The sequence below is a fragment of the Oncorhynchus masou genome, chromosome 32 (genome assembly GCF_036934945.1).
Source record: "Oncorhynchus masou masou isolate Uvic2021 chromosome 32, UVic_Omas_1.1, whole genome shotgun sequence".
Classification (NCBI taxonomy): Eukaryota; Metazoa; Chordata; class Actinopteri; order Salmoniformes; family Salmonidae; genus Oncorhynchus; species Oncorhynchus masou.
Window position 1 is genome coordinate 31,564,999 of NC_088243.1, and position 17,751 is coordinate 31,582,749.

The following is a 17,751-nucleotide window of genomic DNA, read 5'->3' on the forward strand; positions in this document are numbered from 1 at the left end:
GAACCTTCCAGGTACAACCCTAAATCCATAAACACGAGCACCCTCATAGGTATCATCCTGACCCACCTGCCCTCTAAGTACACCTCTGCTGTCTTCAACCAGGATCTCAGCAATCACTGGTCAAACGACCACCCCCATCACTGTCAAGCGCTTCCAAAAAAACACTTCAGCAAGCAGGCCTTTCTAATCGACCTGGCCTGGGTATCCTGGAAGGATATTGACCTCTTTTCGTAAGTAGAGGATGCCTGGTTATTCTTTAAAAGTGCTTTCCTCACCATCTAAAATAAGCATGCCCCATTCAAAAAAAATGAACTAACAACAGATATAGCCCTTGGTACACTCTAGACCTGGCTGCTCTTGACCAGCAAAAAAATATCTGTTGGCGTAATGCATTAGCATCGTATTGCCCCACAATATGCAACTTTTCACAACTTTTCAGGGAAGTTAGGATCCAATATATACAGGCAGTTAGGAAAGCAAAGGCTAGCTTTTTCAAACAGAAATTTGCATCCTATAGCACAAACTTCAAAAAGGTCTGGGACACTGTAAAGTCCATGGAGAATAAGAGCACCTCCTCCCAACTGCCCACTGCACTGAGGCTAGGAAACACTGTCACCACGATAAATCTTTCGAATCTCACCGTACCTTCGCTATGCAATCTGGTTTCCGAGCTGGTCATGGGTGCACCTCAGCCACGCTCAAGGTCCTAAACGATATCATAACCGGCATTGATAAAAGACAATACTGTGCTGCCATATTCATCGACCTGGCCAAGGCTTTCGACTCTGTCAATCACCACATTCTTATCGGCAGACTCATCAGCCTTGGTTTCTCAAATGACTGCCTTGCCTGGTTCACCAACTACTTCTCAGATAGAGATCAGTGTGTCAAATTGGAGGGCCTGTTGTCTGGACCTCTGGCAGTCTCTATGGGGGTGCCATAGGGTTCAATTCTCGGGCAGACTCTTTTCTCTGTAAACATCAATGATGTCAGACGACACCATTCTGTATGCTTCTGGCCCTTCTTTGGACACTGTGTTAACAAACCTCCAGACGAGTTGCAATGCTATATAACACTTCCATGGCCTCCAACTGCTCTTGAATGCAAGTAAAACTAAATGCATGCTCTTCAACTGATCACTGCCCGCACCCGCCCGCCCGTCTAGCATCACTACTCTGGACGGTTCTGACTTAGAATATGTGAACAACTACAAATACCTACAGTGCCTTGCGAAAGTATTCGGCCCCCTTGAACTTTGCAACCTTTTGCCACATTTCAGGCTTCAAACATAAAGATATAAAACTTTATTTTTTTGTGAAGAATCAACAACAAGTGGGACACAATCATGAAGTAGAACGACATTTATTGGATATTTCAAACTTTTTTAACATATCAAAAACTGAAAAATTGTGCGTGCAAAATTATTCAGCCCCTTTACTTTCAGTGCAGCAAACTCTCTCCAGAAGTTCAGTGAGGATCTCTGAATGATCCAATGTTGACCTAAATGACTAATGATGATAAATACAATCCACCTGTGTGTAATCAAGTCTCCGTATAAATGCACCTGCACTGTGATAGTCTCAGAGGTCCATTAAAAGCGCAGAGAGCATCATATATAGACTTTTCTATTGTGTTATTGACTGTACATTTGTTTATCCCATGTGTAACTCTGTTGTTTGTGTCGCATTGCTTTGCTCTTGGCCAGGTCGCAGTTGTAAATGAGAACTTGTTCTCAACTTGCCTACCTGGATAAATAAAGGTGAAATTAAAACAAATTTAAAAAATACAAGTAATTGTATTGTAGGCTAATATGGGATATGATTTGTTTTTACAACAATTTCATCAACACCACCTGACAAAGCATAATTTGATGAGAAGCTACCTGTCAGAATCTCCCTAGGAGAGGTGGGTGTGAAGTCAGGCGCAGGAGAGCAAGAATTCCAAGGGCGTTTTATTACTGGTCCACTAACACAACAAGTACAGGACCACAAAAGCAGCCACAAGAAAAAAGGAACGCAGTCTCGTAAAAAAACGGAAGAACACGCTCCTCTACTAAACTAACGTGCGGGAAAAACAGTCCTGTGAAAATAAACCTGCTTAACAGTAACATACCGCAAACCAACAACATTAACACAAACAATCCCGCACAAAATCTGGCGAGTAGGGCGAGATTAAATACCCCACTGATTAATTTAAACAAGACACAGGTGAACACAAAACAGACAAAACCAAACGAAAAAGAAAAGGGATCGGTGGCATCTCGTTGGCCGGCGACGACGCCAGCCGAGTGCCGCCCGAACAGGGAGAGGAGTCACCTTCGGTGGAAGTCGTGACACTACTTCACTGGAACCTTTAAAATAAAACTTCTATGATAGCTACATACCCCGGTTTTCAATACAAATGTAGTGCATTGATTAATTATATTTTGGATATTATGTAGCTACAAATATATGTATATTTGAAACAATGAGTAGTCTACATTTACATGCACACAAATAATTAGATATTAAACTGATGATGGCGGTAGGCAGAGTATGGAAATACTAATGTAAACCATTCCGTGGACTTCAGGAAACAGCAGAGGGAGCAGCCCCCTACCCACATTGACGGGACAGTAGTGGAGAAGGTGGAATGTTTTAAGTTCCTCGGCGTACACATCACGGACAAACTGAAATGGTCCACCCACACGGACAGTGTGGTGAAGAAGGTGCTGCAGCGCCTCTTCAACCTCAGGAGGCTGAAGAAATTTGGCTTGTCACCAAAAACATTCACAAACTTTTACAGATGCACAATCGAGAGCATCCTGTCGGGCTGCATCACCGCCTGGTACGGCAACTGCTCCACCCACAACCGTAAGGCTCTCCAGAGGGTAGTGAGGTCTGCACAACGCATCACTGGGGGCAAACTACCTGCCCTGCAGGACACCTACACCACCCGATGTCACAGGAAGGCCAAAAAGATCATCAAGGACAACAACCACCCAGAGCCACTGCCTGTTCACCCCTCTATCACCCAGAAGGCAAGGTCAGTACAGGTGCATCAAAGCGGGGACCGACAGACTGAAAAACAGCTTCTATCTCAAGGCAATCACTGTTAAACAGCCATCACTAACATTGAGTGGCTGACTCATCTCTAGCCACTATAATAATGAAAAATGTATGCAATAAATGTATCCCTAGCCACTTTAAACAATACCAGTTTATATAATGTTTACATACCCTACATTACTCATCTCATATGTATATACTGTACTCTATACCATCTACTGCATCTTGCCTATGCTTTCAGCCATCGCTCATTCATATATTTTTATGTACATATTCTTATTCATTTCTTTACCCCTGTGTGTATAAGGTAGTTGTGAAATTGTTCGGTTAGATTACTTGTTAGATATTACTGCATGGCTCGGAACTAGAAGCACAAGCATTTCACTACACTCGCATTAACATCTGCTAACCATGTGTGTGACAAATAAATTTGATTTGATTTAAACACCTTACTCTGCTAATCTTAACTGGTGAAAGGTCAAAATCTTAGTAAGCATATGCCGATTAAAACACCTGGTTTTCTGAGCAATGTTTTGAATTATTAGGACATGTACAAAGCTTAAATCGGCAGGGTAGCCTAGTGGTTAGAGTGTTGGGCTAGTAACCGGAAGGTTGCAAGTTCAAATCCCCGAGCCGATAAGGTACTTTCTGCCCTTGAACAGACAGTTAACCCACTGTTTCTAGGCTGTCTTTGAAAATAAGAATTTGGTCTTAACTGACTTGTCTAGTTAAATAAAGGTCAAAAAAAAAAATCGGTGTTCCAAGCAGTGTATTATTATAATATATTTTAAACATACAATCTACTTGTGAAGCCGATCAACATTTACATTATGTTCATCTAGCAGACAATCCCATCCAGAGTGACCCACAGAAACAATCATGCTTAATTAAGCGCCCTACCCAAATATCCCAGACATCGACAGATCCCGCACCCAGTCGATTCGGGGACCTGAACCAGCAACCTCTCGTCCACCGGCCCAACGGTCACAACCGCCAGACCACCAACCATCCAAGATCCGCAACCACAGTTCCACAACCAACCAAGAGCCCCCGAAAAACATGCCCCTCAATTCCCCATCCCCAAACCCTCCCCATCTCCACCCCTCCAACCAAAACAAACACACCCGATGTGCCAACAACCAACAAAAAGAACAAAATAGAAAAAAAGACTTGAATAAAGGAAAACAACAACAGAAAACAACAATGCAAAAACAAAAGACATCAAGGACATCTGTGTATTTGATCTGCGCGTGTGCTAGCCGAGCGAGCCTCGCTCTTATTATCAGTGGAGTGAGTTTGTGAAATACGGAAAGTATTGTAACAACCCTGGGTTTATGACCGCGGAAATCAACTTTGCCGCACGAGCATGCTTTTGCGGCACAGTCGATAGCGCGCCGGACCTCGGGCTCGAAGGTCGAGGGTTCAAGACCTGTTCCCTGCTGTTTCATTACACTGGTGTCAGAAGTGATCGGACCTTGCATCCACGACAGTGCGTGTGCTTGGCCGGCGAGCGAGTTCCTGTAAGACGTAGAGTTGCAAGCTAGGGCGCCGGACCTCGGGCTAGAAGGTCGAGGGACCTGCTCGAGACCTGCTCCCTGCTGTTTCATTACAGTATGCATCTTATAAATAGTTTTTACATACATTTTCACAAAAAGGTTGCGCTAAAATAACATGGTCACTGCGGTAGAACGTTTATTTTGCGATTTTCTGCATTTATCAAAAGACCCATCTGTAGCCTGATTTCAGATGTGTCCATGTGAACAGGACTATAAGAGAAAACGTTCTTCTTGCAAAGCATGTTAACGTTTTAAACAGACTTTTATATGAATCTGACTATCCACAATAATCGTGCTGCAACATAAATATTCAAACACTGGCACATGACTTGCCGAGTTAAATAAAATAAAGGCTAAATAAAATAAGAAAAAACACTTGGTATGAGTAATCAAAATCAAACAGTCACGTGAAAAGAGATCAATGGTCTGATTGGTTAGTTCGCAGGCAAGTGAGTATTTTCCCGTCTTTGCTCCGCAAGCATTTTATGTTTGGATGCACGTTCTTCGCCCAAAAAATGCCTAAAAGATCTTATCCTTTCGCTGAATCTTTTTCATCGCAGTATAAAATTCACATTGGACAACAGGAGTTTAATAATCACGGCGTATATGGGGACAAGTACAGACAAGAAATCTACGGTAAGGTTTGTTGTCTGAAATAACTGTCTGGCTGTTAGCTAACTAACATTAGCTGGCCCTACTCCATGTGCTGTTGTTTAGCTAGCGGTAAAAACAAGCTAGCTAACATTGGCTAGGTAGTTCACAACAGCTAACTACCTACACCAAATGTTAATGTCCATTTATTACTTGATAATTTAGCTAGGTGGCTATATCCACTCACGACATGCATTACATGTAGCTTGTTTTAGCCTTTGACTATTTCCAGGTAACGTTAGCCACAAACGTCACAGAAATCTACTGTACAGTTAAACTATAAACGCAACCATTTCTAATCCTTTTTTCTTCTTCTGAGTTACAGTTCATATAAGGAATCTATGGATTTCACATAACTAGGTAGGGGCGCAGCCTTGGGTGGTCCTAAGAGGGCATAGGCCCACCCACTTGGGAGCCAGGCCCAACCAATCAGTCTGTGGTTGTAAGGCCGATTTGTACATGCTGCCAAATTCTCTAAAACGGTGGAGGGGCATATGGTAGAGAGCTGAACATTCAATTCTCTGGCAACAGCTCTGTTGGACATCCCTGCAGTCAGGATGTCAATTGTATCACATTGAGAGAGCATACATCCGTGGTATTGTGATGTGTGACACAACTGCACATTTTTAGTGGCCTTTTATTGTCCCCAGCACAAGGTGCACCTGTGTAATGATCACGCTGTTTAATCAGCTTTTTGATATGCCACACCTGTCAGGTGGATGGATTATCTTGACAAATGATAAAATTCTAACTAACATGGATGTAAATATGTTTGTACACATCTTTAGGGAAAGAAGCTTTTGTGTGTATGATGCTAGCTTGCTACTAGGGATTTTTGATTTAGCCTAGCTATGCTTTCTTACTAGTTACTATGTTAGGTCGTTGGGAATCAACATTTCTTTCTTTTCTTATTTTTAAGCGATCGATCGGAGGAGGTCCAAAGGTTCACGGACAGGTCAATGTAATCACCTGTCAGGATTTAACATGTTTTGTCCAATATCTTAAAAGAAAGGGTGGTCATATTGTTATGACATTTTCAGGGCTGATGTAGAACACAGATTCAAATGAAAGTACAATTTATTAAATGAATATGCAAATCAGGCAGTACGGGATACATGAGTCATTTAAGACCAATTTATAGTAGGGTGGTAAATGATCAGATCTTCATGCTATATGCTAAACTGAGTTTGTAACAATTTAAGAAAATTAGAAAACAACATTTATACTACTGTATGCAAATGAGATATTAGCATATTACCAGTCTTAAGAACAAACAAAAAATGTACTCATTAATTTAAAATTAAGTTGTCATATTGTTAATATATATTGATGTTTTATGCAGAACTGGGAGTCTACACTGAGCAGTAAGGTGCCACGCATGCACAAAAAGATGGGTTCCTATTTACCAGTTATGTTGTATTCAATAGCCCAACTGATTAGGACTAGAGTGCCAAATAAGTCTAACATAGCTTACTTCTAAGGTAGGTCTACGCCCGAGTTGGGTTAGGTTGTTATGTTATTTTTAGGGATGCACAATATATCGGTGAACTTATGGGAATCGGACGATATTAGCTAAAAATGCCAACATCGGTATCGGCCCGATGTCTAGTTTAATGCCGATGTGCAAAACCAATGTCAAAGCTGACGTGCATACCTATATAACATAGGTACACGATGTAATGACAATGTGTAAAATGTTGTGCTACTACACGTGCAATGCAGCATTCCTACCCTTGCCCACAATGTCTGCTGTGTGAATCGAGGTAATGGAATTCATTGCCGTTGACAATCAACCGTTATCTGTCGTGGGTGATGTTGGCTTTCACGACTGGTCAAGCACTGGTACACAGTACTAAGTGAGCTATTTTTCAGATGTTGCCCTACCGGAATTACACGGTAATAGCGTCACTGCTATTAGCTTCACAACATACTATGGAAAGCCGTTTGGGTCTTTGTCAAAAAAGATATACGTCAATTAACACTTTGACACATTAAATAAGCTTTTAATTTGACACATCAAATAACACGGTTCTATTATAGAATGTTGTGTGTTTTGAATTTGCACGTGCAAGCCAAGCACGTCTGTAGCACTGTCGACGTTGTTCAAAAAAGTTTGCGAACACCGGCCACAAATTATGTTTTTGCAATACTGCGCTGGTAATTAACAATTTATTTGTTTGACTGCAACTTCTGGGGTAGCTAGCTAGCTTTAGCTTGGTAGCTAGCTAGCACCAATACAACCAGCCTGAAAACAATGACCAGTAGTTATTTTCATTATTTTTAGCAATGATTTCAAATCAAATTCTATTTGTAACATGGTCAAATACTACAAGTGTAGACTTCACCGTGAAATGCTTACTTACAAGCCCTTAACCCAACAATGCAGTTCAAGAAGAGTTAAGAATCTTCAAGTAAAATAAAAGTAATAATAAAAAGTAGCACAAAAAGGATAACGAGGCTATATACAGGGGGCACCGGTACCTAGTCAGTGTGCTGGGGTACAGGTTATTTGAGGTAACTTGTATATGTAGGTGGGGGTGAAGTAACTGTGCATGGATAATAAACATTGGGTAGCAGCTGGAATCATTGTGAGTAAGTATTAGCTAGGTAGCCACTTGTTGTTCGCCTATTAATATTGAACATCAGTTCATGAAAATAAATAGCTAGCCAGCTACTTAAACCTGTTGCCAAAAGCTAACGTTATAAGCAGCCAGCTAGCTTCATCTGGCTAGTGAGGCTCGACTGGGTTATGTGTTGTGAAGCTAGCCACAATAAGGATTAGGCACAATCGTGGAATTTGCGGTTTGCCTTCAAAATTAAAGTTATTTTGAAAGTGTTGCAGAAGGTTACAATTGGTGGAATCATGCCATATTTAGACTATATAATATTGAACAAGGTTGGAATGTGAAGCAATGAAATGGGGTATCAATCTACTCGGTGACACCCACAGAACCCCACTGAAGAGCTTACACAAATATTTGCGTTGTAGCTCTTGTTGCGTGACTGTGAAATCACCTCCCCAGTCGGCCTATAGTGTGTTGACATTCATATTGCACTATACAGCGTTACCTAAGGATGGGTGATAAATTAAATGGGGTATCAGTCTACTCAATACCCAAGATAATTTTTCCCCTACATCCTCCTCAGTTTTCAGATTCTTAAACGTCCACGCAATACTATTTTTCCTCAGGATTAGTGTTTAATACACACAGGTTGATGACAAATGTGGCTCAATTCAGTTGTTTCAGAGTCTCTCAATAAGAGCTGCAACGCTTATGTTCTCTGGGTGTAACGGAGTAGACTGATATCCCATGTCATTGATCCATAATCCATAGTTATGGCTGTACAGTGAAATAAGTATTCCCCCAATGCAATTCTAAAGTATAACACATCCAGTGTGATTTCAACAGATTTTTGTCAAATTAACAAATTGACATTTTTTGATATATATATATATCCATATCCTTGTTTAGTATGATCTATTCAAATATGGCACGATTCTACTATTTGTAATAATTTGCATTACTGTCGATGACATACTTTTATTTTGAAAACTGACCTCACAGTCCACTATTGTGGCCAGCTTCACAGATGGGTCTGACCACCATTTAATCAAATAAGAACTGTCTTGTAATTTTGTATATATTTTTTAGATGATGACACCTAACTATATAGCTAGCTAGCTAACTATATAGCTACTGAAACAGATTATTTTGCTATGTTTTTGGGGAAGAACATTTGTTTGCATCCATGACCTAGCTAGCTTTCTTTTTCTGACCAGCACCGTAGGTGCGTGAAGAAACTTTACCAGCATCATAGCATACAGTTGAGGTCGGAAGTTTACATACACCTTACTCAAAGTTTACATGCACTCAATTAGTATTTGGTAGCATTGTTTAACTTTGGGTGACATTTTGGGTAGCCTTCCACAAGCTTCCCACAATGAGTTGGGTGAATTTTGTCCAATTCCTCTGGACAGAGCTGGTGTAACTGAGTCAGGTTTGTCGGCCTCACTTCTCTTGCTTCTCTCTGTGTATTGATTTTAGGAAAGGTATTGATGTTTATGGTTAGGTACAGTCGTGCAATGATTGTGCTTTTGTTAAATCATCCCGTTTGTCGAAGTTGGCTGTCCTTTGTTAGGAAGAAATAGTCTTCACACAGATTGCAAAGAGCCAGGCGGCCCAAACTGCTGCATATACCCTGACTCTGGTGCAAGAAATGTGACACAATTTCCCTAGTTAAAAGAAATACATGTTAGCAGGCAATATTAACTAAACATACAGGTTTAAAAAATATATACTTGTGTATTGATTTTAAGGCATTGATGTTTATGGTTAGGTACACGTTGGAGCAACGACAGTTCTATTTCGCGACTGCGCACCACACCACATGCGCACCACATCGATTATGGCAGGCGAAAACCTGAGAAAAGTCCAACCAGGAAATGGGGAAATCTGAGGTTTGTAGTTGTTCAACTCAGCCCCTATTGAAGATACAGGGTGATATTGGTTATGTTTCACTTCCCAAGGCTTCCACTAGATGTCAACAGTATTTGGAACCTGTTTTGAGGAAAGATTGATTCCATACTTAGGTTGGCATGTTTCTACGGGCTGTAACAGAACTTTTTGAATTTTTAGTTCGGCGCAACCTGAACGCGCTTTTGTATTTGTTTACCAAACGCCCTAACAAAAGAAGATATTTGGACATAACTGATGGACATTATCGAACAAATCAAAACATTTATGGTGGAACTGGGATTCCTGGGAGTGCATTCTGAGGAAGATCATCAAAGGTAAGTGAATATTTAAAATGCTATTTCTGAGTAATGTTGACTACCCAATATGGCGGTTATCTTTTTTGGCTGCTTTGTTGTCTAAAGGCTGTACTCAGATTATTGCATGGTTTGCTTTCTCCGTAAAGTAAAAAAAAATAAAAATCTGAGACAGCGGTTTCATTAAGGAGAAGTTTATCTGAAGTTCCATGTATAATAGGCTTATCTTTATCAATGTTTATTATGAGTATTTCTATAAATTGATGTGGTTCTGCAATATCACAGCATGTTTTAGAACTACTTAACGTAACGCGCCAATGTAAACTCCGATTTTTTTATATAAATGTGAAATTTATCAAACGTAACATACATGAAGTCCTATGAGTGCCATCTGATGAAGATCATCAAAGGTTAGTGATTAATTTTCTCTTTGTGGCTTTTTTTGACTCCTATCTTTGGCTGGGACAATGGCTGTGTTTATTCTGTGGCTTGGTGGTGACCTAACATAATCATTTGGTGCTTTTGCTGTAACGCATAATTGAAATCGGACACTGGTGGGATTAACAACAAGATTACCTTTAAAACGGTATAAGATACATGTATGTTTGAGGATTTTTATGAGATTTCTGTTTTGAATTTGGCACCCTTTGCTTTCACTGGCTGTTGTCATATCGAAGTTAACTGACTTGCCTCATTAAATAAAGGTGTAAAAAACAATCTGACCGGTGTCCAAAAATACAGATTTCCGATTGTTATGAGAACTTCAAATCGGCCCTAATTAATCGTCCATTCCGATTAATCGGTCGACCTCTACCTGTGATGGGAGGATGAACTGCACTTTTCCCAGCAAATAATTAGCCTCGTCTCAGGAGCGGGTGAGCTGCCTGTTAGCCAGATGGGACACATTTTCAGTTCACTGGTATTTATCTATGCTTTTATCGTTTGTAGAACTGTAGCCACTGAATTGTTACTTTTCACTTGAAAGAATAAAACCATCAATCACAGTTCGCCTCTGGCACAATAAAGCCAATGCTGTGCAGCGCTCCCTATTTCCACAGTTGCCCACACAGCTAGCAAACAAGCACTCATTCATGGAAATGGGGTTTGCGGAAAGTGAATTTGGACCAATCCCTGACAACCCATACAACAAAATGTAGCTATGAAACTACTTTGTAACCTGTTTTTTTGTGTGTCTCTGATAGAAAAAATGCAATGACGGAGCCGAAAAATGTTTTACCTTATATTTCAGTCAACGGACATCCGATGACCGTGAAACACCCTCAGGACTTTCCAGTACTTCTTAGCAATACAATGTCAAATCGATCTTACTCTGGTAGGTTGAGGAATACCTTCCCTTGAAGAGCATATATGAACACACTGATTTCGCAGGTTTCACAAAGGGCTGTCCCACAATTGAAAGTTCTTAGCACGGCACTTGGTTTCCATTTGGACTCGTTGTGTAAATTTGTAGACATGGGTAACAACTACCATTTTCATGTTTTCCATTGATTTATGTATTTTGACAACCGTGTTGACACTTGGTGAGAATGGATTTTGTCTACTGCTGTTTTTTTGTTGTAGAATTCTCTCAAAGCATCCATTGTTTGTCGCATAACCTAACACCCCTAATTATGGTGTTTAATTGTCACCTAGTCAGAAGACCGCTTCTGGGCATATTAAGATGTCAGCATGCTTCAGTTTTGCTGGTGCAGTGCTAGGCGACCTGAACGAGTGTGCTCTCATATCCTTGAAGACCTTCACTTGAAAAATGAGAGTGGCAATAGTTCTGTTTATCCATTTTGAAACGCCATAGCCAGTATACACTTCCTCAAAATAGTCAGAATTATCTAAGATAAATTTGTCAATTGTGATGTTTTTGCAGACAAATTGCATGACTAAGATCTTTTCATCTGACGAGGATGTTTGGTGCAGTAAGTGGGAAAAATTGTGCATGAGGACAAGTTGTCCCTCGTTGAATGACAACAGGCAGTTTATTGAAGAATCACTACTGTTGACCAATGGCCGACAAGGGTGCGTAGACTTCAGCTACCGATTTGGGCTTGCCTAGATTAAAATGTGTACCCGACCACCTGAAAAACCCCTTGCCGAAGTCCAAAACATCAGAATATATGCACAAACTGTTTCAGCTGGGAAACATGCCTTTTGAAGACTAATCTGCTGTTTGCTTATCTCTGCCTCCCTCTTCCAGAAAAGACAAAGACCCTGCTCTTCAATGGTACTAAAGCTGTCATGGGGAAAATCTGGAATATTGATACAGAGAAGTGCTCAACGATACAGTCTTCGGGGCCAGGTGTGACACCTGACGTGAGCCGGACACTACTGAGGGGGCAGACACTGATTGGACAGGATGGCAGACTTACACGTGTCCAAGGTAATAATCTTCTCAGGTGAATTGCAACCTTCACCCACATCTGAGAATGGGCTGAAGGGAAACCATTCCAGTCAGAATTGAAATCACTGCTCCGTCTTCAATTCAGAAAATGATTACTCTTTTTAGTACAGGGGTGTCAAACTCATTAAATGAAGGGCAGAGTGTCTGCTGGTTTCAGTAGTGGCCCACCCATTAGTGAGTTAGGGGCAGTGCCTCACTTGTGATTGGTCAAAAAATGTGTTATTTATTACACACACACACACACACAGTTGGAAGTTTACACCTTAGCCAAATACATTTAAGCTCAGTTTCACAATTCCTGACATTTAATTACAGTAAAAATTCCCTGTTTTCGGTCAGATAGGATCACCACTTTATTTTAAGAATGTGAAATGACAGAACAATAGTAGAGAATTATTTCAGCATTTCTTTCTTTCATCACATTCCCAGTGGGTTAGAAGTTTACATACACTCAATTAGTATTTGGTAGCATTCCCTTTAAATTTTTTAACTTGGGTCAAAAGTTTGGGGTAGCCTTCCACAAGCTTCACACAATAAGTTGGGGGAATTTTGTCCCGTTCCTCCTGACAGAGCTGGTGTAACTGAGTCAGGTTTGTAGGCCTCCTTGCTCGCACACGCTTTTTTTTTAGTTCTGCCAAGAAATTTTCTATGGGATTGAGGTCAGGGCTTTGTGATGGCCACTCCAATACCCTGACTTTGTTGTCCTTAAGCCATTTTGTCGCAACTTTGGAAGTGTGCTTGGGGTCATTGTCCATTTAGCAGACCCATTTCTAACCCAGCTTTAACTTCCTGACTGATGTCTTGATGTTGCTTCAATATATCCACATAATTTTCCTCCTTCATGATGTCATCTATTTTGTGAAGTGCACAAGTCTCTCCTGCAGCAAAGCACCCCCACAACATGATGCTGCTACCTCCGTGCTTCACAGTTGGGAAGCCTTGCAAGCCTCCCCTTTCTCCTCCAAACATAATGATAGTCATTATGGCAAAACAGTTCTAATTTTGTTTCATCAGTCCTGAGGACAGTTCTCCAAAAAGTACGATCTTTGTCATGTGCAGTTGCATACCGTAGTCTGGCTTTTTATGCCGGTTTTGGAGCATTGGCTTCTTCCTTGCTGAGCGGCCTTTCAGGTTATGTCGATATAGGACTCTGTTTACTCTGGATATAGATATTTTTGTACCCTTTTCCTCCAGCATCTTCAAGGTCCTTTGATGCTGTTCTGGGATTGATTTGCACTTCTCGCACCAATTACGTTCATCTCTTGGAGACAGAACGCTTCTCCTTCCTGAGCATTATGATGATTTTCTGGAATTTTACAAGCTATTTAAAGGCACAGTCAACTTAGTGTATGTGAACTTCTGACCCACTGGAATTGTGGTAGTATATCATAATGAAATGATCTCTGTGAAAAATTACTTGTCATGCACAAAGTAGATGGTTTGTTAACAAGACATTTGTGGAGTGGTTGAAAAACGAGTGTAATGAATCCAACCTAAGTGGATGTAAACGTTCGACTTCAACTGTCAATTCGAACAGCACAAAGTAAATGGACTGTCCTGGGGCGCTCAAATGTGCGTCCGTTCAGTCAGAACTTCTGGGTCTGCTCTCCCTCCCAATATGTCTCTTGCACCAGATGGCTTACTTACATGAGACTAGATCTGCTCTATCAGTTCCAGATGGAGCTAAAGAGAATTTTAATTAACTTGTAAATAAATTGGGGCAACAGGGTAGCCTAGTGGTTGGACTAGTAACCGGAAGGTTGCAAGTTCAAACCCCCGAGCTGACAAGGTACAAATCTGTCGTTCTGCCCCTGAACAGGCAGTTAAACCACTGTTCCTTGGCCTTCATTGAAAATAAGAATTTGTTCTTAACTGACTTGCCTAGTTAAATAAAGATAAAATAAATAAATAAAAATAATCCTAGCAGTTATGGTAGCCTGGGACCTGATAAACCGGACAACTACATCTAACAAGAGTCGAAGAACAGAGGGATACCCTAGCTCGAACCATCTCGGGTCTGGGAGGACAACAATCATGGCTAATTTTGTTACCCCATATTTTTCATCAGGTTCTACTTCAGGTGACATGTTGTGTGGACTAAAACAGCATAAAATTGGGTCTATCACAAAGCATGATCAATTTAATTAGCCAGCTACAGTAATTTTGAGAGTTTGGTTTACTTTTTCTTTGTCAAATTAACCAGCTATCTATTTTTTTGATAAGCTGCTAGCTAGTTAGCTCACATGCCAATTTAAAGTCTAAGATATTAGTTTACAAACTGGGAAATATGAAGTTAGATTCTGAAATAACTGGCTGGCAGCGCATCATGCTTTGTGACATTATTAGCTAGCTATCCCCAGTTAGATGTTTTCACGTATTATTTTTTTTTTCATTTGTAACTAGGCAAGCCCGTTTAAGAACAAATTCTTATTTACAAAGACTGCCTACCCCGGCCAAACCCTAACCTGGATGACACTGGGCCAATTGTGCCTTACACTGAGATGCTGTGCCTTAGATTGCTGTTAGCCACAGGCACATCGGCAGGCTTGTTACTTTCTCCCTGGTGGCAGCATGTGCATAAGTGGTCATTGGGTTTTTGACATGCAAAAGTGAAATGGGTGTGTTTATGCTGTTCAAATGCACATTTCATTTTTATATATCTTCTCAAAGAAACTAGCACTAGTTTGAGAACTTTTCATATTTCTGTCATGCTGCTTTGTTGCAAACCCACAACCACCTCGTGCGCCGAGTATTCAGCCAATCAGCGGCCGCCACTGACTATTTATTTATTGTCAATTTGTTTCCAATTGAGCTAAACATCCAGGTGAGGGGACCTTAATTTATTGATCAAGTACAAGGGAGGAGTGTGAACCCAGCAGACACCTGGTCCTCTGTAATGAGTTTGACACCTTTGCTTTATGCCACGCTCAAGACGACTGGGAACTTGGAAGTCTCTGACATCCGACTGTGTGGTTGTCTCAGGTGCTGTGTTGGTTTCAAAGGGCAGTTGTGTATGTCAGAAGGCCCAGAGGACCAGGAGGCAGTGCTCCCAGTGTGACCGCCCAGCCTGCCCATCCTGCATCCAGCAGTGCTCCAACTGCTCCAGACCCTGCTGCTCTGTCTGCACCGTCATCGAGTAAGTGAAACTCCTCGCCCTTCTCCTTTCATCCGATTTTACTCTGGTCAGAGTGAGCATCTCTTCTGAGTTGGGTAAAATCAGCAAGCAGCGCATCTACTGCTATTCCACTACCATAGTGTAAGGACCTCAACGTCCTACATTAAATCATGTACAGAATAGAAGATTGAGTTCTCGACTGAAATAAAACAGTTTTTTCTCAACACTCACAGGATACTGTATGGCTGTAGCCTATGCCAAATAAACGTGTAATAAAATCAACAGGTAGCTCAATTTGTCAGGACATACAATAGACAGCATAGTCATATAACGGAACCTGCCATGCCCAACCCTCTGCGGCTCAACCAACCACAAGGACTCCTGGCACAAACATTTCAGGCATTCCTGTGGTTGGCAGACAGCAGGTTGACTGGCAGACTGGACCTTGCTAAACCTTGTGTAACTGGGTAAATGTGCACTGACAACCTATATAACAGGCATCTAACTGTCTGAGAGTCTCTACAATACTGCCCAAACAAGGAAAAAATGCACTAACTGCTCATAGCATGGAACTGAGAAAATGGCTTTTATTTACCTTGGTTTCACAGTATCTTTATACAGTTACTTTTAACATGACCCCCATTGTATCCGAAACACAATACGAGGTAGGATACTTGTCCACATGACTAAGCATGTACTAACTAATTTTCGGCCAAATGAGCAGCTACTGCCTTTTTGCTTGGTACGGCAGAATAGTATGCAACATATTTGATTAAGCAAGCAGTGCAGAGCACGTACATTGAGATGTCGCCTGTTTAAAAAAAAATGTTTTTTCCACTTTACTTTGCTTTGTTACTCATTGTTTTCTCTGTATCCTCTTCTTCAGTTACAGTGGCCAGTATGAGCAAGTACTGTGCTGCGGCTGCTCATCGTAATCAACAACTGACCATGGAGAAAATTAAGCATTATGCTTGAATATTTTAATTTTACATTAAATATTCTTATCTCTAAATTGTTATACATGTTTATGCTTATTTTTTTAAATGTTAACCATTATCCAACTGTGTTTTTGTATATATGTATTTTGCTATGTGTGTGGAATAAATACTTGGACGCTTTACTTTCCTTGTTTGCTCCTTTGCTTGTCATGCACAGTTTACGTGCAGCTCATATGTATGTGTTTAATTTCAATCATGAATGACTCATGCTGCCCATATGGGAAGTGGAGGTAGTGCAAAGTTAGTGTAGCAGGCTACATAATTGAATGTTTGAAACAAGGTTGTTCTACCAAGTAGTAATTTATCACAGCAGCAGGTGGCAGCATATACCATGGTTTGATTCAGACATGAGCCGGTAAAAGATTCCTGTGACTTGGCTAAATACACTGCTGTTGTAGTCATCACTTTTTCTTGGCTCATCACTTATAGATTTCGGGGTCATGTATTATGCTCCGTGGATAATTGTTCTCGGTTGTGGACATACCCAGAAGTGCAGATTACCAGTCAAACAGGATTGTCATGTCACCCAGGCCCTGTCCAGAAACAACCCAGAGACCATGTGTCCAACTCATGGCCTATCAGAGGACACAGTGATGCTACTTCCGAATGGGTTTTTACCCATCGAATCCTTTTAATTTTACCTCAAGTGTTTCTGGAGTAGGGGACTCATTGGAGACTTGTTTTTTTCTGAATAGGTGAACACTAGGTCCTAGCCTATGACTCATATCCCTATGTATTAGCTACAGGTATTTGTTATGAGATTATACTGGAGTCCTTTCGAAACAGGCATTTGAACATGAGTCACACCAATGTTCCACAGGTCAGTTGTGGCTCTGGTCTATGGGGATCTCTGCAGTTTGTGTCCAAGAGCAGTTCTGGTTGGGTGAGCAGGCAGACAGCTGCTGGGTGGCCAGGTGTCCATCAGTCAAAGCACATTTGTTGGAAATTCACTGGAAATAGGCTGCTGAGGTTGTAGGGCATGTACACTCCACAGGACTTCAGAACAAGTTTCAAGTTTTTGTCATGTGCACAAGTACAGTGAAATGCTTTGCTTACGCTTTCCCAATATCAGTAGCAATAAAAAAAATGAATTCAAGTAGAACAAAAAGACATGATAAATAGAAATAAGAGGAACACGAAAGTAAGCAGTTCCAGGGTCAGTGACAACACCACATTTACAATGTGCAGGGATACTGGAGT

The 17,751-nt window shown here is 41.0% G+C and overlaps 1 protein-coding gene across 2 annotated transcripts; it reads left to right on the forward strand.

Moving 5' to 3' along the window:
* The first annotated feature begins 5,050 nt into the window (after positions 1–5,050).
* On the forward strand, positions 5,051–16,673 carry LOC135525924 (apoptosis regulatory protein Siva-like). Of its 2 annotated transcripts, none has more exons than XM_064953897.1 (4): positions 5,051–5,239; positions 12,235–12,417; positions 15,421–15,574; positions 16,440–16,673. In XM_064953897.1, exons 1-4 carry the CDS (start codon positions 5,089–5,091, stop codon positions 16,486–16,488), a joined length of 537 nt encoding a protein of 178 aa, XP_064809969.1. In that variant the 5' UTR covers positions 5,051–5,088; the 3' UTR covers positions 16,489–16,673. The 2 variants fall into 2 exon arrangements, with proteins under 2 accessions (XP_064809969.1, XP_064809970.1); XM_064953898.1 differs by lacking the exon at positions 5,051–5,239 and adding an exon at positions 9,841–11,358.
* The last annotated feature ends 1,078 nt before the right edge of the window (positions 16,674–17,751 follow it).